The 22,961-nt window shown below is 46.1% G+C and overlaps 1 protein-coding gene across 1 annotated transcript in view; it reads right to left on the bottom strand.

The window, feature by feature from the left end:
- The window catches only part of LOC142786498 (rho GTPase-activating protein 45-like), a 192,512-nt gene that overhangs the window by 60,473 nt on the left and 109,078 nt on the right, over positions 1–22,961 (bottom strand). The window contains exons 7-13 of the mRNA XM_075884225.1: positions 21,638–21,784; positions 14,960–15,024; positions 12,013–12,123; positions 9,165–9,245; positions 7,463–7,672; positions 1,414–1,530; positions 262–398 (exon numbers count right to left, since the gene is read on the bottom strand). Of these exons, the coding sequence (XP_075740340.1) occupies positions 262–398; positions 1,414–1,530; positions 7,463–7,672; positions 9,165–9,245; positions 12,013–12,123; positions 14,960–15,024; positions 21,638–21,784 (868 nt within the window). The remainder of the gene's footprint in view (positions 1–261; positions 399–1,413; positions 1,531–7,462; positions 7,673–9,164; positions 9,246–12,012; positions 12,124–14,959; positions 15,025–21,637; positions 21,785–22,961) is intronic.

The following is a 22,961-nucleotide window of genomic DNA, read 5'->3' as shown; positions in this document are numbered from 1 at the left end:
TATATATGTTTGACTATATATATATATATATAACAGGAGACAGATGTGCATGTATCTGTACAAAGATTTCCCTAAATTTTTTCCAGTTGTGCCTTACGATATTCGGTCGAGCTACGCAGCATGTTAGCATGTTTTAATAAAAAGAGGCAGAAAGTTTTAATTAAAGGCAGCCTGCTGAAGAAGCAGAACTATTTATCTATTTCTTCTGCCTCGTCATATTTATTAGTGTACGATTAGGGCAGAGGAAGCTTGTTGTCGTACCTCGTGTCTCCCGCGCAAGGCTCGAAGGCGAGCAGCCTGGGTTCGACTGGGTGGCGTCCTGCTGGAATCCGGCGTACGAACTCCAGATACTGGGAACCCGGTTCATACAGGCGGCTACTCTCGCACAGCGTCTGGAACTACGGTGACAAAGTGGGGTTATTGTAAACATGAGGCCAATAATGTCCCAAATCAGTGTCGAAACAACGAAGGCCGGACGGTCAATCGTAGGTTTTGGGAGGGGGGGGAGGCTTTGCAAGCAACCAGAAAAAACCGGCGGATTGACCATAATATACGAAAATTAAATTAGGAAAAAGGGAAATCTTCAGTATCACTTTCAAGAGTCAAGAGTTGAACGTGATATCGATATTCCGTCCATAGTGCTTACTTGAACCATTTAGTGTAGCTTATTGTACGATGTTACTTTGGACGTTTAAATTGTGGTATATTCAATGTTATTTATAAGGTTGAAATTGGCTTGTGTCAGTCAAGCTTTCCCATATGGCTGCATTCCACGTAATGGGTAGCATGCTTTAAATCACGAGCAATTATGCGCGCGAAAGGTTTTGAACTTGCTATGCAGTCTCAGCGGAATACCCGCAGCAAAGTGTGTGCCTTTCGTAATGGGTGGCCGGCTTTAAACTATAAAAATCATGTGTTTTGACACTTGATTGCAATGTACGCTTGTATCAGGCAACATTACTGCAATGTTACATATTGTATTGAGGAGCCTGTATACAACACTAGAAATTATTTTCACTGCAGTTTCAAGTGAAAAAAAAAAGCAGACGCGTGGCTCTTTGGAAGAACACCTGCTTTTCACGCATCCACGCAAACGTCGTGGCTTCGATCCACATTCCAACCCGTGAATTTTAAATTTACACTATTTTATTTACATCTTTCTCAATTTCTTGGTCACGAACAAGATGATGATTCTCTTGCTCACAATCAACGAGGCCGACGCCGGAGTTTCGGCGAACTAAACTTTTTAACGCTATCCCGTTAATGCAGCAAAGTATCAGCATTAGAAAATAGCAGTTTCACAGTGAATAAAAAAATCACGACAGTGCTCAATATATACAATCATTATTCAGAAGCTGATAAAAAAAAGTGGTCTTACAAGTGAACAGCCTCACAGCAATAGCTAGAGCATACCTGAATGGGTGCGGGTGCGGTAACGGTGTGTTGCAGCTGGAAATAGGCTACCGTGACAGCCTTCATGGTCTGGTCACACTGGCACATCAGCTCACGGACTTGCTGCAGCACCTCCGCCTGGCCAATACACAAATAGCATTAATATAGTGTTGGGCAATGAGCACATAGCGACAAAGAAGTGGTGGTTCAGGTTCATGAACAATTTAGCAGGTACACCATGACGATAAAGCGTCATATCCTGCTTAAAGTTATGCACGTCGAGAATACTTTTCGGCACCTGACTCCAGTGGCCCTATAAATGCACTTTGATGACTATCCCAACGTTCGTCCAACAGTTCGTATTCTTCACACACTTCGTGCATACGTCATTAGAATGAAAAAATATTGCAGACCACGAGATTTCCCGAAAAAGTCGAATGTTTCTGCCGCCTCACAGCGCAGCCTGGCATATGCACTTCGGTATTCAGCTGCAATATGCTTGCACCATTGTCGCACAAAGTTTCAGCAGCTACTGCTCCAAGCTGCACGGGAACTAAGTCTTTTATATGAGAAGAAGCTTTTTGACACACGCGTGTAACGTACCCCTATGTATGAGCATCCGTACAAACACTCAAAAACGTGTTCTCCTCTCCGCAGGTGTTGGAGCTATGCCAAGTTGGTCACGCCGCAGCTGAGCGTTGACGTCACGTTTCCCTTGAAAGTGCACGCTGACGTCATTCTCTTCTTCACCTGCACCACGCTCGCCGGAGAGCCCGCAGCTGCCGGATCCTCCGCCCACTTGCAACACACTTCTCTCTCGCTTCACCTTCTCCCCCACCCACAATGCTCGATCGCATGTCGAGTGGAAACACTCTTTTGGCTCGTTTATTTGCAATAAAACTTACAAGAAACCCAAACCGTCTCCCGTGTCTTCGCGTTTCAAACAAACATTTACTCGAGTAAACCCTACTGCAAGTTTCACATTAAACCGTTCTTCCAGCACCCCCACCGATGCCCTTTTCAACAGGGTCAATGCCGTGCGCACCGCTGCTGCTTCGCATCCCGTCAGGGCTCCCTTTGAGGAGATGGTTCAAATTTTTTATGACACCGTGGTCTGTAAACTTTTGTGGTTAGCTGTGCATCATCAACCTACGCTGCTAACCACTAAGTTGACTTCTTCATTATGAACGCTTTATTTAACGGATAGAACCTCGACGCAATGAGCAGCCAACCAAGTGCTTTGCCTGCCATACGCACTAAAATTGAAATGAGCGCGGATTGCATGACCTTGCTGTCGGGTTGGCTCAGTTCAGAAACAGCCGCGTTTTAACCTGTGAACGTCTATGCTCTAGACCACTTCCACCTAGTAGCATTGATAACGCACAACTAGTGGTTTAGAACGAACATGATCATTACTCAGTGATTAAATCAATCTTAATAACGACGAATGGAGGTACATTAGAGGGCCGGTTTAGCGGTAATCACACAGACTGCGTTTCTCACACGGTTAGCGTGGTGATGAGTGGTCGCTTAAAAAAAATTCCCCCACCTCCCTGAAGCGAACTGTGCGAGAGAGTGCGAGAATTAACGTTTATTTAAATTGTCAGTAACTGAAGTGAGTGGGGCCATACGCCCAGAGCTTCACTGGCTATAGCAGCTCGCCGGGCCTGGTCCAGGGTTGCCAACTGGTTTCCCAGGGTCTGATCCGAGAGTCTCACCTCCCACGACCAGTGTAGTAACATGTGGGTTTGTATGAGCGTCGAGTTTCCCGCAACAAAACGCGAGGAACAGCTGTATGTAATGTGTGTAAATGTTGATACTCTTCCGCACCAGGAGCACTCATCTAGATATTCAGAAGGGAGTACTTTAAATAGTGTGTAGGTTGGGGTAGATGTTCATCTGAAGAAGGCGCCAGTCTCTTGATTGAAATGCGAATGCATTGCGTAGCGTCTATAACCGCGTTTCGCACATGAGAACCCAAAGTTAGAAAAATAACACATTGAGAATGCTCTGTTTTCAGCCAGTTCCAAGGCAGCACAAATGCTGCAAACACGTTTCATCGCACTGTATTGAGGCGATAGCAAGTCACATTTAAGTAAAGGAGGTGGGGCCTCCGGTTGCTAGGGGCGAGGATAAGCACGCGCACCCACAGCTTCTGCTATGGGAGAGGATGTTAGATTGATACCGACGAACGCCTGACATAGCCTGACTAAGGAATGCATTCGCATTTAAAAGTTGTATAACTTCTCAGCTTCCCAAATCCTCTACCTAACTAACATAATCAAACAAGAGATGCATATATTTATTGGAACAGGTTGCTCAACATCCGCAATGCATTTATTGTCCGTGTTGGGACGTCAGAGCTCTAGTTTATAGCACTGCCACTGAGTGTGGGAAATCTAGAAAAATTATAAAAGGGGACACACATCTTGCCACAGCAGCCATTTTGCTGTATAAATGTAGATGTTATTTTTATTACAGCCATTGTTAAGAGATTCTTGGGATAACACGCGAAAACACCGCTCTTATTTTTCACTCCAGGTCCATTTTCAATCGTGTATACTTATTCAAAATAGCCTCCCATTATTAACCCCATAAATTTTTGTTGCAATTATATGGACACTTTTGGCTGGTTTTAGCAGCGAAGCTTTTCTTAGCTGAGGGTTTCGTGTTCGGCATTGCAGTGGTGCTGGTCACGTGACCTCGCATTGTGGCGAGAGTGAGCATCACAGGGAAAAGGGAGAAGTACGTGTGGCAAGGGAGACACGAGGGTGGGGGCGGAAGATGTAAAGTGGCGAAGTTTCGAGAAAGGCGCCAAGATGGAGTGATGCGGTGAGGTACAGTTGAGTGTAATGGCGTATTCGGCTGGCCACTCTGGTTCTCTGGCTCAGTGTCGCCAGATGCACAGGCAGCTCGCAATCGGAGTGCGAAAGGCAGCGTACCAACCGAATACATCGGTCATCTCAGAGTGCCCAGAGCAGTGAGCCTGTACCGAATCATGCAGCCAGTGCGGGAAGCTGCCAGGTAAACATAGCTGCACCGCGACAACATTGTCAACAAATGGAGCCGATCACTTCAGTGCCCATCTGTGACATGTCTTAGCTTTGTCATATTCTTTATCTCTCTGGCATGTCTGGATGTAGTGAAAGCCTAAGCTCAGCACATAAATCTCACGATCGTTCTCAGCCGAACTGCTACCTTCAAAGCAAATCACGAGTCTTTATGCGTGCTGCTGTAATGACAGCATTGACGTCTCCTCCACCTTCACTAGTCACCTCGTTATTGACATGGTGCATTTATGGCTTCGTGGATATCAATTCGCTCCACAAACGGGTGAAAACGCCGTTAACAACACACGTGTACGGAGTGTTACGCGCCCGGCGATTCCTTTTTCCGAAATGCACGCTCACGCTCCTCACCTCGATCACCTTCCAGCAGTAACGTGATTCGCTGGCCTGTGCCACGTGATTCGTCCTCCCGGTCAGATCGCACCACGCTCTCACTTTGAAGTCAGCGCGGTTGGGAGTGCTCCAAGTCGGAGGCTGACGCTCTGAAAGAACCAACCGAAGGTAGTCCGAGCGCTCGAATTCTACCAACCGAAGGGGCAGCCACTTTTCAGAGCATTCTAGAGCGCTCAAAAACGCCCAACCGAATACGCCATAAAACAGCATGTCACTGCGCTTTTAAGATGGCGAGCATTTCTCATTGTTCCGATGAAGAAGCCGCTCGACGTGAGCGGCGTCAGCTTGAGTTGACGCAAAATGGGCATGTCATAGTCGAGAAAACTGCGATGTCCGCGCAAGAGGGGCTTCGGAGTAAGCGCCTATGAACGGGACTTGAACAATATTGAAGTACGACATATATCCTAATGAACGACGGGCATAGGCTTCGTTGTTCACTTAGAAAAAGTAATTTAGAAAAATATTTCGGAGAGATATTTTGCGCAACGTGCGACCTCGTAATCGAACCAGCAACACCTCGCGAGGCGTTAGACGAATCGACCACGGTGAATATATACATCATTTTAGTATATCAGCGGTGAACTATTTATATGTTTCCTTCACAGCTGGTGATGCGTAGAGCTCGGAAGCACTTTAGCTTGTTCCCTTTCTCACCAGCGAGATTGCGTCATGGGCGTGCTGTAAAGGTCGCCGTCTGATGTGCCCGCGCCTCAACCAGTGGGCAAAGTAGAGATGGTATACCATCTCTACTTTGCCCACCGGATGCGATCACCAGTGCGCGCGTGCTTATCTTATAATGGGGGTTGTTTGTATGACTTGTGCCTTCACTGCAAAAGTTTGCGTACAGAGCGCTAGACGGTGACTTCGCTTGCCGCAGCGGCCGCATCTGCAAAAGGAGCGAGCTGCTCAAACACGATGCAGTTACATCTGTAGCTGCTACATCAGTATACTCCTGGGTATTCACGAAGAGATCGCGCTATAGGTGGCAGCACCGTCCTGCCCAAGTGTGGATAGGCTATAGTGCACCATAAGTGTAGATAGGCGGTCTGAGCCGATTGTCGGCAGATAAAGTGCGTTGAATACAGTTTACTGTTAATACGCTCTTCTCTACTGGATCAGTGCAGGACGCCTATGCAAGGTTAACACTACCCGCGAAGTAAAGCGCATCCTGCCTTTCATAGGAATGCTCACCCTGGGTGACTCTCCTCATGCTTTCGCACTAAATCACGCCTTTGGTATGTTGTTTGTAAGTGGTTAGCTTTTGTTCCGCCTGCTACGCACTGCTGTAGTGTGACTGTACTATCACTTACATCCTTGTCATCCACATACTACAAAAAAAAGAAAGATCGTAGAAAGCCCGCGTATCTGTACGATTCGTTCAGTGCCATCATTCGCACCTTATACGCATATAGTTTTTTTTTCTCTCATTCTGTTCACCATGAATGGTAGGACCTGGCCAGATAAACGCAACTTAGGCTCCTCACTTGATCGATAAACTACAGTGCCATAGTTGTACACCTACCAACAGCGCGCAAGTGCATGTCTTAGAGCCTGTTTTTTTCTTTTGTTTTTGGCTTTTTTACAACCGAGTCACCATAAAATGTTGCATTCACACAGCATTTAATAGTGTTCATGTTTGGGAGGACGCCAAGAGCATTTTGAGATGTGCTTCAAATAGAGAGGGGCACCCACTCTGAAATTTATCTGGTGAATAGAGGGTACGACGACATAAACAGCATTCTGGAAAGTTGCACTCGCCGATCTCATTACAATGCATTAACAGTTTGAGCAAGACCAAATGGTTTTTACGTCGTTTCAGGCATATATACGTACAGTTACACTCGTGCTTACATAAACGGACAAACCACACTTTGAGAACGTGCATGACATACATGCACATAGACATCTGACGTGGCTAGCAGATGAAGCAAGAAGCAATCCACACTACACAGTTTCGGCCAGTTGCCGCCAGGCGGCGACTCTGCTCGGTCTCGCGGGCTCTTCCTGGAGCCAAACTGCTAGAGACCTGTGTACACTGATTTAAGTGCAAGGTGAAAAAGCGCAGATTGGAAAAAAGTGCCGGAGCTCTCCGCTACAGTGTTCCTCATAATCCTTATAAAACGGTTCCCAGGCATAAAAATTCCACAATTATTATTATTGCCAAGGTATTTCAAATACGGTGCCTGAAAGATAATTCTCAAGGTGAGGGACAATTCAATAGAGAGATGGAGGAGGGTGTCCCCCGTGAGCCTGATGCCAAGGGGGGTCAGGAACACCATTGGTACCTTTATGACTTGCGCAAGTTCTGCTGTCACTATGCAACCGAAGTCTTGAACGGACCACATTGATTGATATGTGGCGTTCGCAGCGTTCCAAAAAACCGCCATATAATTATAAGAGATGTCGTAGTGGAGGGTTCCGGAAATTTCGACAACATCGACGTTTTTTAATGCGCACCCAAATCTGAGCACAAGGGCCTACAGCATTTTCGCCTCGATCGAAAAAACAGCCGCTGCAGCCAGGATTCTATCCTGCGACCTGCGGGTGCAGCCGAGTACTTTAGCCAATAGACCACTGCGCCGGGACCACAGGACAACGTCGTAGCATACCTTAGTTCTTTCCAGCGCGACGATGCGCTCGTTGGCCTCCACGACACACGCCTTGTAGGTGGTCTCGGCCTCGCGGGCCTTCTGGAGGGCGTCCTCTTCGACGCGACGTCGTCGCTCGTCCCCGTCAGCCCGCTGGGCGGCCTTGTCGTGCTCCTGGTGCCGCTGCACGTACAGCGCGCGGGCCTTGCGAACGTTCGCCTCGAGCTCTTGCTGCGAGAGAGGCAAAATGTGGTGTTGTACGCGAACCGCAGATACATGCAATCACCACAGGCATACGCGTGGTTTTCCCATTAGGAGGAGCAACATTTCTTTGCAGCCTCCCCCACACCCTTCTCCCAGTGGTCGAGTCACAAACACGGAACGCTGCACAACAGACTAAAAAAGAAGAAAATAAAGCGATGACGTGCTCCTCACAATAACACAGCTTTAGTCCTCGGCTTTTCTGTAGTAAAGATGGAAGATGAAAAGTCCTTCAAATTGAATGAGAGGGTCCTTGTGCCGACCTTACTGTCAAAAACCTCTAGAACCGTAAAGGCCTGACCCAACGTATCTGTCTCAGGGCGTCAGCGCATGGTTTTTTGGCTCTCTTCGTTCGGGAGAGGGTCCGGCGCCACGTCAAAAGGGCACGTGCCGACGTTCTGGGACGGATACGTCGCATCAGGCCTTGATTCTTAAAAACACCAAGCCCGCGCAAAATTCGCCACAGCGCTTCTGTCACAGCTACAGCTGGAAAAGGAGCCTTTATTAACCATTCTTTGCGTGTACTGCTACAAGCACACTTGCTGGATACCCACTATGCCATAAACAACCATAACTCTTGTGCTATCCCTCGTCATTCTTCGGAGAAGCGTAGTATACAGAATTGCTAGAAATTTTGTGCAATTTTTTATGCAGTGGCTGACAAGGATGAAGAATTATGCCTGAAGTGGGTATGAGCCAAACTAAGAAGTGATTAAGAACAAGCTTCTGTAAAGGGTTGGAGTAATGAACGACCCATTCGTTATGCAATACGCATTGTGCGACGCCTGGTTGATGCTTCGGTGTTCGAAAATGCTTTATTAGTCATCCTAAGGTGATTCCTTTCTCGATAAATACTTACTATGTCGATGTCTTGACCTCTGGCCACAATACCCTCGCCCTGATTACATAAAAACAGATATGCGCTACTCCTTGGTTCCCCGATTCTCGCAACATCTCACCGATCGAAAGCACAATCCTCATGCTCACACACCACACTGAAAACAGCGCTGCTGTTGCAAACGGAACGCCTCGCGGGGCAATTATGGGGAGGAGCTATTTTCTCATCGCAAAGAAACCCTGAGCAGTGAGTGCTTTTGGGGCTCAGTTACCATAAAAAGTATATGTATGGCCCAGCAGTCCCTGTTAAATGATAAACAAAAATAATGATGATACTTCCACAGCACACTCTTAATTGCAGCGATGTTGACTGAAGCTTTGCCTTTCCTTTCTTTCCTCCACAGATAGACTTATAAACATATGAATGTAAGTTCACATATGAGGACGAGATCGCTCAAGAAGTCGTGCTGCACATCGGTTGTTTATAGAAGAAGACGAAGGAGAAGAACAAGATGGACGTTTTGAAAATGATGAAGGTGAAAGATTTCTTAAAGAGGAACTAAACAGAGCACAGCAAAACATCTGTACTTGTAGGCTTAGCTATGCTAGTACACAATCATCTCACCATTCGCTTCAGTTCTCGGTGCCACGCTTCCTTGAGCTGCTTGCGTGCCTTCTCGTGTTCGTTCCTCCTGGCCGACAGAGGCTGCAAAAGAAGAGGCAAAACAGGAGTCACGAGCAGCATGCACACAATGATGCATGTGCACACGAAGGCACACAAAAAAGCTCTTATATGCTCGCCATTAGCGGCGGCGGCTTCCAAGTGACACAGTTACATGTCAGATAATGTGCTTAAAGTGCTTGAAACTATCAAGCAGTTTAGGTTGATAAATTAGACTACGAAAAGTCTATCATCCCTAACTTCACCATCAAAGGCTCATTATTAGAAGGAAAAATCGAGGTCAAAGTGTCATTCTTCAGCTTCGCACCGAAATCTCCGCACAAGAGATCACGGCTTTCGAAATTACGACCACACTGGCTGAACGAAACATTTTCCGAAACTTGGCATACTTGGTCCACGAACTTCTCAGGGTACAATGTACTTGGGGTAATGACTTTAGCCCAGGCAGATGGTGTTAAAAGTTGTGATGTCATTGGTGTGGGAAATTTTAAGTGGCGTCCCCACCACCAGCATTTTATTCTAGCATGTTCTCTTGCTTACCTAGGTGAATTTTAGTGGCAAGCATGCTGACTTCCGTATTGTGATGAAACAGTAATCTGTATATGCAAGAAAAAATTTATGAACAATCCCCCAAGAGAACCATGATAGAATGCGAAGCAGCAGCGGCGCACACGCCATTGATTTGGCTGAAACGGGCTTCGACGCGGGTGCTGGAAGAAATATTTGAAGCCAAACTCTATGTAGCCTTTACTCAAGTGAACATTTTTTAAAAACGCAAAGACACTAGAGACGGGTTGGTATTCGTGTAAGTTTCAACGCAAATAAACGAGCCCAAAGAGTGCTTCCCCTTAACGTGCGGTCGAGCATTCTGGGGAGGGGGTTGTGTGAAGAGAGTGAAGAGATAGAGAAGCGTTTTGCGAGCCGGCTGAGCAGCAACACCACCTAGCTGTGTTGGGAGGAGCCGGAAGCTGCTGCGGGTAAGGGAGAGAATGACGTCAAGATGCAGCTACGACTTGACCTACTTGGCATCGTTCTAACGACTACGGCGAGGGGAACGTGGAGCGGCCCGTATAGACAGGGGATAGACAGCGTTACACGGGCTAGTCAAAAAGATGCTTCGCATCTAAAATCGTTCTTTTTTTCTTTAGTGCCCCTTCAAGGGTGTCATGGTATACGGTCAGACTACCTTGAAGACCATGTTTAATTAGTAGGAACTTTCCATTGCACAGGCAGGTTACTCCGCTTCACTTTATTATGCAGCTATGAACGAAGACGACCAGAGGACTGGAGACACATAGCACCGTTCTTCAGCACTGTTTGTGAAAATGCAGAATACGAGCATATATGAAACATAAGGCTCTCTTAAATTGTTCTATTAGGTCATTGAAAATTAATTTTTTATGTGGCAAAATGCCAGAACCGTAACGTCTTGTGCGGGTGTTCTGAAAAATGTGATACTACTGGGCTTAATTGTCTGGTGATATGCATTTCCTTGAGAATGTCTTCGCTGCACTGAATTGCACGCCGAATATGGTTCAGAATTCCCGAAGAATCAAGCAAAGCTGAAAAAAAGAGCTGAAAGCGCAGGACGCAACAGGCATTATGTAATCAGCGGGAATGATAGTGGCATAAAAAGTAAAATGCTGTTCCAGCTAAAATGTGATTAATGCCTGAATTGCCCACTGATTTCTCGGTGGACAAGTCAATGGACACGTAACGAATAAATGAAGTATGAAGACGTGAGGGTTCACTGAAACGTATTTATTATTCTTGTTATTGCTATGCAGCAAGCGTAATGTCAGCACGATTTTTAGCTTTCAAGCATATAATGAGCCCTAAGCCATCTTTAATAAGCATGAATTTAGCGATACAAGACAGTGCTCTCAAGTTAGCGCTCTGGGGACCACTTATATTTTGTAATCTCTTGTTGATGTTTCACTAATCTGTCACTACAGCACCTCTCATAATCATATGGTAGTTTTGGGACGTTAAGCCCCACATATAAATCAATCAATCAATCAATTAATCACCGGTTGGCAAATTTGCAACAGATGAGCCATTATTTGGGTGTCTTCAAATAACTTTAGACAACAGTAAGCAAATAAAAGAAAGCTGGTACAATACACGGTTTTCATACTTGCAAGTTGCATATGCCTTACTGTCTGTACGCTTTCATAATGAAGACTTGTTGATTATTCACTTATTTGTACTAAACGATACAGTAGTATAATACAAATACGAAGTAAATATAATACAGAAAGGGGTCCTAAAGTAAAAACCCTCAGATACCTCCTGTTTGTACACACACAAAAATGCAGAACGAGGATTGGGAACTAAGAAATTTATAACATTACTGGCATTCCAAGGTTACAAAAGCCGCGTCAAGTTATTTTTAACACGACAACTTTCCTTTCGTCGTCCAATGTATCGAGAACTTTCAAATCTAGTTTTGCTATACTCAATAACAACCACTTAGTTTGGCCGAGAAGTTGCCTGCACTGCATCTCACACCAAAGAAATCTCATTTGGGCAACTTCTAAAGCACTTTTGCCCGCATTTATGCTTTGATTGCCGTGCATGTCGGTGTCATCTAGTTGATTTTCGAACTTCAACAACAACAACAACAACAACAACAATAATAATAATAATAATAATAATAATAATAATAATAATAACAAGAACAACAACAATAAGAAGAAGAAGAAAAAGAAGAAGAAGGAGAAGGAGGAGAAGAAGAAGCAGAAGGAGGAGGAGGAATGGCTTTGTGTCCGTGCAAGCGAGCACTCGTTACCTCGACGAACTTGTGGTCGTGTAGAAGCGTGCAGTTTGAGAGGCAGTTGTTGGCGTTGTCCAGGTCTTGGTCAATGGCCGTGCAGTAGATGGACTGGAACGGCAGGAAGCTCTGCGCCCCACCACACAACAAGTCACAATTCAAACGAAACAGACTCAGGGAAGTTCAAGGTAATGAGATGCCAGAGAAGCCTCTGGAGCCAACAGCAATTAACTTACAAGATCAAAGGGTGTGCAGAGACTTTGCGAAATTACCGCTAGGGGAATGCGCCATGCCAACATGATAACGTCGCATTGTCCTGCAGCTTTGCCGAAGACAGGTTCATATTTCGGGGACAACAGCTGGCCTCAGCTACGCTTCTTGTCCGATGGTTGTTCATCACTTTAAAGGTTAAGTAACACTTTATCACTAATGTAGTCAAATCACACCAATGCATTTTCACAGAATCTATAGAATCTATATGCCCTTCTACTAGAGTTCCAATGAAACAGTAGTATGCAGCTTGTTCTGATTTTGTTCACTATAAATGCTACCATGTTGCTTAAATGCTGCTCTTGTATAATTACCTTCCGTAGCTTCTCCAATTGAACTAAGAACTACTTGTGAAACGACACAAGAGCACCACAAGGTGTTTTTTCGCACTCAGAGGACATTACGTTTGAATATAATGCACGTTATCACCTCTACTTGTAAATATATTGCAGTCGTACGCGCTTATAAAGACCACAGACATAACGATCTAGCGGCTACAAAGATCATAATTCGGTGCACTTAAAACTTCCTTAAGCTACCCTTTGAAACTGAGTCTGCATAAAGCGAACATCTTTCGAAGCGTCCTACTTTTACGATGAAAACTTCGGACATGGTCGTGGTAAAAATATGGAGCACATGAAGCAAAAACAATGTTTTAAAAAGCTTTCTAAAGCATGTGATTGGCGCTCGCTCGCGCGTACCCCACTGTGGATTATTTGCGACTAAAATATCCTAGACCGCGGCGAGCACCACACGTATCATTTCGGACGTTGTGAGCGAGGTCACTCACTTTCCAGGCATTCATCGGCAGAACAGAAATGAGAAGAAAAAAGAAAAGGAGGCAGCATGAAGAATTACGGTCAGCTTTCGCACGGCAAGCTTTTCTGACGCCATTCTCGGCATCTACGATCGCCGAAGATTAATCAACCATGCCTTTGAATGAAGAAGCGATAACATTTTGTCACATAAAAGTTCACTGTGACAATCAACTCTCCAATGCCACAATGTGCAAAACATCTTCCACCTTATGGTAACAGCAGATGTTGGCTGATTAGTGATAACAACCTCCACGCGGTTGCGGTGATTCCTACACCGGATAAGGAACAGAAAAGAGTGATGCCAGGTGGCCATAAACGTGCAATGTTGACACATTGCCGGCTCCCCCCCCCCCCCCAAACTTATCACAGTCATTTGCGTATATCTGCTGGGCGGAGTGACGGGTGTACAAGCGCGTCATGCTGCCGTTTGCAAGTTAACCACAGCCGTGTCATGCGAGGCAGGCCGTTTGCGCATGTTGCTTGCAAAATTAGTCTTCGTTGTGTTCAACGAACAGGCAACCCGCCGCATCCAAGCCCGATACTGAGTGAAGCTTGCATGATGAATGCACAAACGTGCATATTAGATTGCGAACAACCTGACATGCGACGGCGAGAGGCGAGTAGTGGCGCACTGCACGCAACTAGCCAGGGATGATTGCTTCAAGGTGGCGGTCGGTACCGCGCTTCAGTTGTACGGCGCGTGTTCATTCTGAACGTGGTTCAATTAACTCGCGAACCCATAACAGGCATTGTTTAACACACAAAAAAGCCTTACTTGTCAGCGGAGGGGTTGTTGGCACTCTTTAATGACAAATGGAAAATAAACCCTTTGGCCACTAAGTGGACATTTTTATGGCTGAGTCCATATAAAACGAACTACTCATATAACAACCACTTATCTCGACACGTTTAAAATCGTTATAAATGGGTTTGACTGTATTGCGCTTATTTGTCGGACAGTTATGTATACACGAAGTACACGAAAATTACACAAAACATGGCGCTTGTACCTCACCGATTCGAAATGAAATATCCCCAGTTCAGTACAAGCTCTGTACACCAGCATCTAGGTTCTCCATGTAGGTTTGCAATGTCGCACTTTCAACATGTGAATTATGAAGAATACATGAGAACCGTTACAGAAAAAAAAATGCAGCACTGCTACTGCGAAACCTGTGGAACTGTGTAGAATGGTCATCCAGGGATTTCATTTTGTAAAGTTGATGACGTGAATGTTAATTTACTTAATGACATAGGGTTTTCCAGGTACGGGCCGAATCATGTTAGGGATTTTTCAAACTGGGTGCGCAACATTCCAGTTGCCTTTTGATGCTCTTCATTGACTGCCTGCTTGTCACGGCAGTCGAGATACCTGTCGTCTGTAGTGAATTTCGTCAGATTCTCTCCTCTTCCTGTTGTAGCGCCATAGCATTCTGTTGATGAGAGAGACTGTGTGAACCTGTGAGGCGGTGGCCCTCTCTATTGAGCGGCGCATGAGTCAACAGCATGTTTAGGAAGGATTTCTGACAATTTCATGATAATTGAAGCCATTATTTCGACTTTTTGTTTCAGTTAATTACATAATTTTAAACATCATTCATACATTTTAGCCCTGTTTTGAACATCGCTAGGATTGTTTTGAACCTGTATCGACCATCTAATCTTGGGCGTGATCATGCAGCATGCGATCGATGGATGGATGACATGCTGGGTGCCTAGAATGCTACACGCTTAAAACATCTTCAAGCCGCTAGCTCAAAGAAGAACTATTTTTCTGGTGGCTATAGTTATTGTTAAGACGAAAGCAGATCCTCATCATCATCATAAACAACAGTAACAAAAATATTCGAACCGTGATTCAGACTAAGTCATCTCACCTCTTCTTTAAGGACAGGCCGCATCGTCTGCGCCAGCTTGAGCAGGTTCCGGGCGTGCTCGGCCTCTGCGTATGCAATCGGGTCTCCTCAGCACAAGCTTTTCTCGAGCCGAGCTTCCCAACAATGCAATGAAAAAGTGCTTGGGCATTTAGTGCAAGAAAACAATCCATTGCATTGAGACAGCTTTTATAGGATATCAGCAGCCACGTGATCTTTGAATTGCTTATAACCGTTTCCTTATGTGGTCATGTGACGAGTCACTTGTTAGTCGCTAACAGATCACGCGAGAAGGTTTTAAGGTGAAAAAAAAATTGGCTCGGTATCTGCATGTTACACTGCAAATGTCGTCGAAAGACGATAGTCTTGCGTCTGGAGAGAGTGAACAAAACGTTTATTTGATGTTCTGCGCAAGAAAATCGGCGAATGGTATTCTGGAGGCACTGCGTTAGAGTACCTCGAGCGTGCAGCGGAGGCGAACAAGCACATCGAGTCACGCCACACGTGAGACATGAGGCATCTGGCAGTTATCTTGGAAACGCAGCGTGGGGCGTATGCGCCCGTCTCGAAGGCGATAAGGTGTAGAACGCAAGGCGACGGGTAGGTGCCACTAAAGCCTCTAGAACTTCATAAAGTAGTGACACTCTCCTCCTCTGTTTTTCCTCGGTTGCCTCTCCTTTGCACTCTCTTTTCGAATGTGGCGCCACCTGCATTTCTCTTGCGTAGCAGACGCCCTTTTGCGGCGGGAGCGCTTGCTCGGCAGACAGCGCACTGAGAGTGTTCGCGCCAGCCGTTCAACTCACCCTAAATTATCTTAATGAGTGCAACTTCAACCCATTACTGATCACACGCATGCGCATTGCGTAAGTGTGATCACACCTTGATCGAGTCACTCGGCGTCGCAGTGACCAGATGTTGACTTTGTGTGCATCACCCCTTAGTATGTATGTTCTTAAACATAGACCTGTGATTGTTAGCGAGAACCACCTTTTTTTCTTGGCCCATCGTTTAGGGCGTCTCCGAATGAGTTTTACGCTGTAAATAGCATCGCTCAAACGTTCATGTGCAGCTGCTTTGGCTTATATTTCTGTTAGCAGGTGCGATAGCACCCATGAAACCATGCAACTGTCTTTGCTTACTCCGCGCACGGGTGGTGCAAACTTCCCCCTATATAGACAGTTTCGGTGTTTGTAAACAAACTGGCGTGCACCGAACGGCCTACCCCAGTAGACTTCTGGTGCGGAACTTCTGGCAATGCTTTTTCAATGGTTCCAGCGGTGTTTTCGTGGTGTGTTTCAGTTTGCTGCTCTGTTATTTCTGGCACATTCCTTAGAATGTGTTTGCAGCAACGTCTAGCAGCTACATGAATGGACTCACTGCTCGAGTGGCCAATTGGCACCGCGCAAAATATTCGTCGCGGCGTTTCGATGAGCGCGGCCCCCTGCTCCGTGTTGCCTCTGATAGTGGTCGTGTCTGCACAAACAGAAAATGCATAAACTGCAGGAGAAGTTTGTCAGCGAACTTAATTAGGCCAGTTGGTTCTGCATGACAACAATGTGGATGCGCTTTGAAGGCACGGACCGGGAATTGACAGCCCACACCTGTCTTTTCCCTGTCGGCCTCTTCAAAGCACACCCACATCGTCGACATGCAGACGAAGAGTCGCTCGATTCATTGTGAAGTTGTTCAATTCAGCTTTTCGATTAGAACTGGAAACCAGCCTCCTGTTGAACCTCGAACATATTTGTGCTTTCTTCTAAGCATACAACCTCAGGATAAAACGCTTATTTCTGCATCTGTGTCACACTGGGCGCTTTCTAAAGAGATCAGCAGCAATCGGAATCGCTGGTGATACGAAGTGCTCATGTGACTGAGAAATTTTAAAATGTGCTGATGTGATGACGTCAACTGTGGCTGCAGGGTCAAGTGAACTATTATGGTTCACTAACGAGTAAGCTATTCATGAATTAAACATGCAAGTTGAATCTACCTAAATTTACAGCCCATGTTCACGCCCAAAATATACATTAGCGAGAATGCGGCGATGTTCATTAGAGGCAGAAAAACAGGCGATGAGTCATTTGCTTGCACAGATAAGATCCCACTCGCCGGCATCCCTTAAAAAAAAACCAAATGCAACGACAACGAAACGTGCGCACCACGACTTGCACTGTGCGGCGATTAATGTTAAGCGCGGGTACTTTGCCTTCCGTGTTGTTTCGAACAGTGCACATATACTTGATATCGCTAAAACTATAAAATAAACACCCTTGCGATGAATTTTCAGTGTTAGCTTTCACATTTTACTGCTTATTTCAGGCGCCAGTACACTAATGTGCCACAGGTGGAACACGAAAGTGACTGCACGATGAGTTTCAGTAACCGGGCGCCTTCGACTAGTCTAACGTCTGAGTATCGCCTCTGTGCCATCCGTCTGCGCTGAGCTTTGCATTATCTTTGATGAAGTGCCGAACAAACCTACGCGCTCTTAGTGGGAATCCAGTTTTCTCGCGTGATCGCTACAATGCAGCCGCTCTTCCTATCGTCGTCAGTCGGAAAACAGAATAGGTTTGACTAGCATAGAAAATTGATTTAGGCATGTAGACTGGATCCTGCCTTGACACAGCTCTGCTCGAGTTGCCAGCGCTTCATCGGAACAATTTTATACGCATAAAACATGGGAACACAAGCAGGCGCGGCCAGCAATAAACACTAAAACCACGCAAAAACAAGCGACACTGGATGCTTCCAGGGGTGGTTTTCCGGTGAACGCACAATGTTGCTAGAGACCGGCAGGCTCTGGCGAAACCGTCTATAGAGTACATAATTTGTGCAGAGAGCATTCACAGTGATCCCTATAAGTGGTCAAAATTTCGGGAGCCCTCCACTACTGCGTCTCTCACAATCATATGGTGGTTTTAGGATGTTAAATCCCACATATCATATCAATCATTCACAGTGACCGTCATGCAGTGAAAGCAACAACACGCGTTGAGCCTGTTGACGCGAGACGCCGATGTCGCCAACGGCCACTTTTAACGTTTGGTGAGGCATCTAAGGCCTTAATAATGTGTCAAAAGGCGCACATTTGATACTCTAAAACATCTGTGGTTGTTTGGTGAAGTGGTTAGACGCACCGATCATATTTCAGAAGTGCGCCTTGTGGACGTATGTATCTCACATTCGAACTGTATCGCGGAAAAAATGAGCTTGCGTATGAATTAACTAGCGTGCCAATATACGCGATTACTTCGCGAGAGCTCCACTTGCGGATATAAACCTTCACACGAAATGGCACACGAAATGACACGTATATGCGAGGTTTCTAAATGATGCACGCACACAGTGACTCGAAGGCATGCACGCTTTGCATAACCACATGCCCTTGCATCGGAAGCCCCCCCAGCTGATCTGTCACCGTAAAAGAGCAACAAAAAGCAATTTGACCTGAAATGTACGAGCATGCAAGAAAATTTAGCGGAGAGTACCAATCATAATGTGAGTTGCTCAGTTTTGTTTATTCAAAACAGGAACGCGAAATCTCTAAAGTTCCGTAATCACAGTTTCGAGCATCTTTCCGCGTACATTCTTAACACACAAACCAGTATTGCGAACTCAAAGCAGCCGGTGCTTAACGACAAGCAGAACACGTAAGCTTGTATTGTTAAAAAAAAACTGCCGCCACAGAAGCGGTAATGAAACCCGAGTGAGAAATTGCAACGTCGTGCACAATTAACTGCACTTATCTACGGCGTTAGAGCAGGCATTCAATTGAGCAAACATTGAACCATACTCATATTGAGAGACGTGCAACTTATTTCGCAAGGTGGATTCGAAAATGTCGGCCTGAAGTTCTCATTTTTGATTCTACATAACCATGTCTTTTGTCGCAAGTGGTTGCACTTTTACGGGAGCTATCATAAAAAGCTTTCGGCTATTACTGGACTTTTTCTGGCAGCAGAAGGCGCAACAACCACTTACGACAACGAACAGCGATGACATTCTTGAATGAAAAGTATTTCACAGCACAGGGAGCACGGAAGGGGAACTTCGTATACGTCAAAACAGATGCGCTGCGCCCCGAAGAGTCCGAGCCTCCAGAGCAAAGATGGCAGTCAGGAGCGATTGTGAACAAACAAACACTGCGAGCGGTCCCACCCGACGGCATCTGACCATTGCCGACGCGGCGCCGGCCTCGAAGAGGTCGGCCGTTCGAAATATCGTCTCGTGTCTTTAGAGTCTCGTTAAGGGCGGACATACAAACAAATGCACAAACAGACAGAGCAAAATTTTGGCGTTGAAGGTTCCCAAAAAAGATTATGGTATTTAAACGTGCCTTTCCCTCACCTCCCATGATATTATCTCGTGTAAGTGCTGTGAAGGAATTCGTAGACAGGGGGTTGTGAGCTCAAGCCAACGTTTCGAAGAGCGGACTTTTCTTCAGGCTTAGAACTTGTCTGCAAGGCTAGAACTCTTCTAGCACCCCACTGCGGTGGTCTAGTGGCTAAGGTACTCGGCTGCTGACCCGCAGGTTGCGGGATCGAATCCCGGCTGCGGCGGCTGCATTTCCAATGGAGGCGGAAATGCTGTAGGCCCATGTGCTCAGATTTAGGTGCATGTTAAAGAACCCCAGGTGGTCGAAATTTCCGGAGCCCTCTACTACGCCGTCTCTCGTAATCATATGGTGATTTCGGGAAGTTAAACCCCTCGTATCAATCAATCAGAATGGTTCTAGCCTACGAGAAGGGTCGGCTCGAGCGGGCAACTGCTCTGTTTTTTTTTTATCTCAAAGTTCTATCTTCTTCCCCCCCTCTCCCCTTCTTTTTCGGTTGTCACAAGGCTGCATCTAAGCGAGTCACCGAAAATTTAAAGTAGAAAGCACGTGATGCATTGTAGAATATCACTGGTAACATTGTACTATTATGTCATCGTCTGTCTACAAGTGGTAGCCGAGTACTTGGCTTTCAAACCAGCAAGAGTATTTGGTGTCTTTTTCTGCACCAAAACCATTATAGTAATCGTTTCCCGTCTCTTCAACAATGCACTGGCTGAGTTTCCTGCTCCGATGATAGTTGCACAACGTTTGTAATCGGGGAATACCGGGCGTATATGGTGACAATGCAAGCAAATCAGTTTAAATTGATAAATTTTACCATGCAGGCCCGTATCCAGAAATTCCTTCCAGGGGGGGGGGGGGCACCTTGTGAACACTTTGAAAAATCTGCCGCTTTATTAATACCCTTGCTAAAACACACAAATCTGTCCAAATTTTGAGGGAGGGGGCAATAAACAATAGCCCCTACTGCGGGCTTGGTACTATTAAGGCTATAATGATGTTATTCTCACTGTCATATGTTAATTAATCAAGTAGAAAAATCAAGGTCAAGATTCCATTTTTAAATATCTTGCCTAAACCTCCACGCGTGACGTCACGGTTTGATTGATTAATATATGGAGTTTAACGTCCCAAAGCCACCATGTGATAATGAGAGACACCATAGTGGAGGGCTCCGGAAATTTCGACCACCGGGGCCCGGGTTCTTAAACGTCCACCGCAATCCAAGCACACGGACCTACAACATTTCCGCCTCCATCGGAAATGCAGCCGCCGCAGCCGGGATTCGATCCCACGACCTGCGAGTCAGCAGCCGAGTACCTTAACCATTAGACCACCGCGGCGGGGCCCTTCGCATCGGTTCATGACAGTGGTAAGCAGTCACAGCCGTTACCGCTTTTGTGGCCGATAGCAAAACGTGTTCATCGCAAAGCCACCACCATCGTGGTTGTGTTCTTGTAACAGCGCGACAACTTCAGGAAGAAAATTAACACAACCACGATGAACCAACTCGCCCAAATTAACTTCTTGTTACGACCACCATCATTGGAGCACGGGTCGAGGCAGCACAATCGAGCAAATGCTATGGTCGTTCACTCACGGAATGTTAGGAAGCACTAGAATCATCGTGCGCGTTGGCACGTGAGCAGGCTTGTCACTTGTTTCTTCTTTTTTTGGATTCCGCGGGCATTTGCAGTTAGTAGGAAAACACCAAAAATTAACAGATATAAAGCTCGAAACTGTCTAATCAGATGCTCTGCAAACCGATGAGCAACTTTCTCATTGAAATGTTCAGCCCATTTTTGTTGCTTAAAAAGTTAGCTAATAAAATTGACCCCACTAAGTGATTAATCAGAACACAAAAGATAGTTTAACTCCAGGCAACAGTCAGTAACATGCATTTGATTGCGTTGTCATTGCGTGTGTCGGCATATTTTTATATTCTGGCTAAAGATAGATGGGGAACTCTGTATGTGAGGACCTTGTGAGTCATTTGTTTTTCAAAAAAGAAGTTGTAAATTTTATGAAAAAGACATAATGAGCTACAGACTAGCTGCAATGAGAAAGAGGAGAGTAGGACAAACTTAATTTGACAGTGGTTACGCTACTTATTCAGTGATAGTCAGATAGTACGAAGTGACAGGCACAGTTTTGCTCAGCTCCAAGTCTGAAATGAGTGAATCAGTGCCAGGGCCCCAGACAGACAGACAGAAAGAAAGAAAGAAGCTTTCAGCATGCGCTCTATAGGCTCCGAAGCGTTTTTGACGTTTTGAACGAGTGAGAGACGAAAAAAAAAGAACTATTCCAGAGTCCCTTTAGGGCGATTGAAAGTGCTCGACACTCACCGAGGTTTGCGCGTTTTTCGACATAGCTGATGACGTCCTTGGCGTACTTGGACCACACCTTGGCGCGTCGCAGAGCAAACTCGACGCCGTCATCGATGCGCATCAACTTGGCGTCCGCCTCGGGACCAGTTAGCGTCATTGCGGTTGCTGCAGAAATGAAAAAAAAAAGAAAAATAAACAAAAGCGTGAGAAGAATATTTCGACAACCCATCCGGCCGTTGTGTCAACGGCCGTCTAAGGTATAGTCCACCGGGCTATTAGGAAATAGCACAGGCTCGTATTTTTTGCATCATTGGAATGAGTAGACCTTTGCTGAGTGGTGTTGTGTTTGGCGGGCCACCGTTTTGCCGCGGCTGCCAGAAATGAAAAAAGGCAGTCGCCTCGTCATTTTGTGGAGATAAGGAGCAGCCCCAAGACGCCCTGCTGTTTCCATGTGCTGGGCGCGGAGAGGCTTAAATTACTTTACGCAGCACCGCTGTCCTTCGGGTCTGCGCAAAGGTACGACACTTGGCGTCTTCGAGCCCCGGTAAAAGCCACAATGCCGAGCTTCCACCGATTACGGACGTTGGACCATCACGCTGTGCGTATTTGACTGATGAGCTGCCGACGCCCAAATCAGCACCAGATGTCCAGACATGACCCTTCGTAGGCGCCTAGACCGCGACTGCCTTTCGACAAATCATGGGTGGTCGGCCCGAACGGTGAGATGACAGACTTGCTTCACCCCGCTCAAGCAAGATTCGCCAAAGGTGGCAGCATCACCGGGATCATACACGTGTTTGAGTATTTGCGTATGCGTATGTTGGGGGCGGTGCCAGCATAATAACACTCGTGTGTGCAGCGGAACATATTATTGGACAGTGTCGTATGAACCTATTCCCCGATCTAGGGATCTGGGGAGATAAGATTGTATTTAACCAGCCCTCGCGGGCTGCTGAGTGTGGTTTACGGAGCTTGTTTAAGAGACAGCTTTTTTCAATGTACAGCTTTCGATGTAGAGCTTCAGGCCATAGAGCCTGTGCCATGTAAATAATGTAAATAAACCCTCTCTACGAAGTACAACCTCCTCCTGCCTCGACATATTGATCCCGGATCTCCGGTGCCACAAACACCGGTTGAAACAGTGAACTTTTGCTAAGTGGAATGAGTACAACATGAATTTTACGGAGAAGCAGACAAGGTTGCTCGAGGAGTAGCAGGGGCCATGCGCATATGGGTGCACTGCTAAGTGGAACGTTCGCGTGCGAGACATGTTCGGATATCACTTTCTTGCAAAGGCGTAGGTTTGCATAAGATGTGCTTTTACTTGACAGTTTCGACAGGC

Source organism: Rhipicephalus microplus, unplaced genomic scaffold, assembly GCF_043290135.1.
Source record: "Rhipicephalus microplus isolate Deutch F79 unplaced genomic scaffold, USDA_Rmic scaffold_24, whole genome shotgun sequence".
Taxonomy (NCBI): domain Eukaryota; kingdom Metazoa; phylum Arthropoda; class Arachnida; order Ixodida; family Ixodidae; genus Rhipicephalus; species Rhipicephalus microplus.
This window is presented reverse-complemented; position numbering and strand designations above follow the sequence as displayed.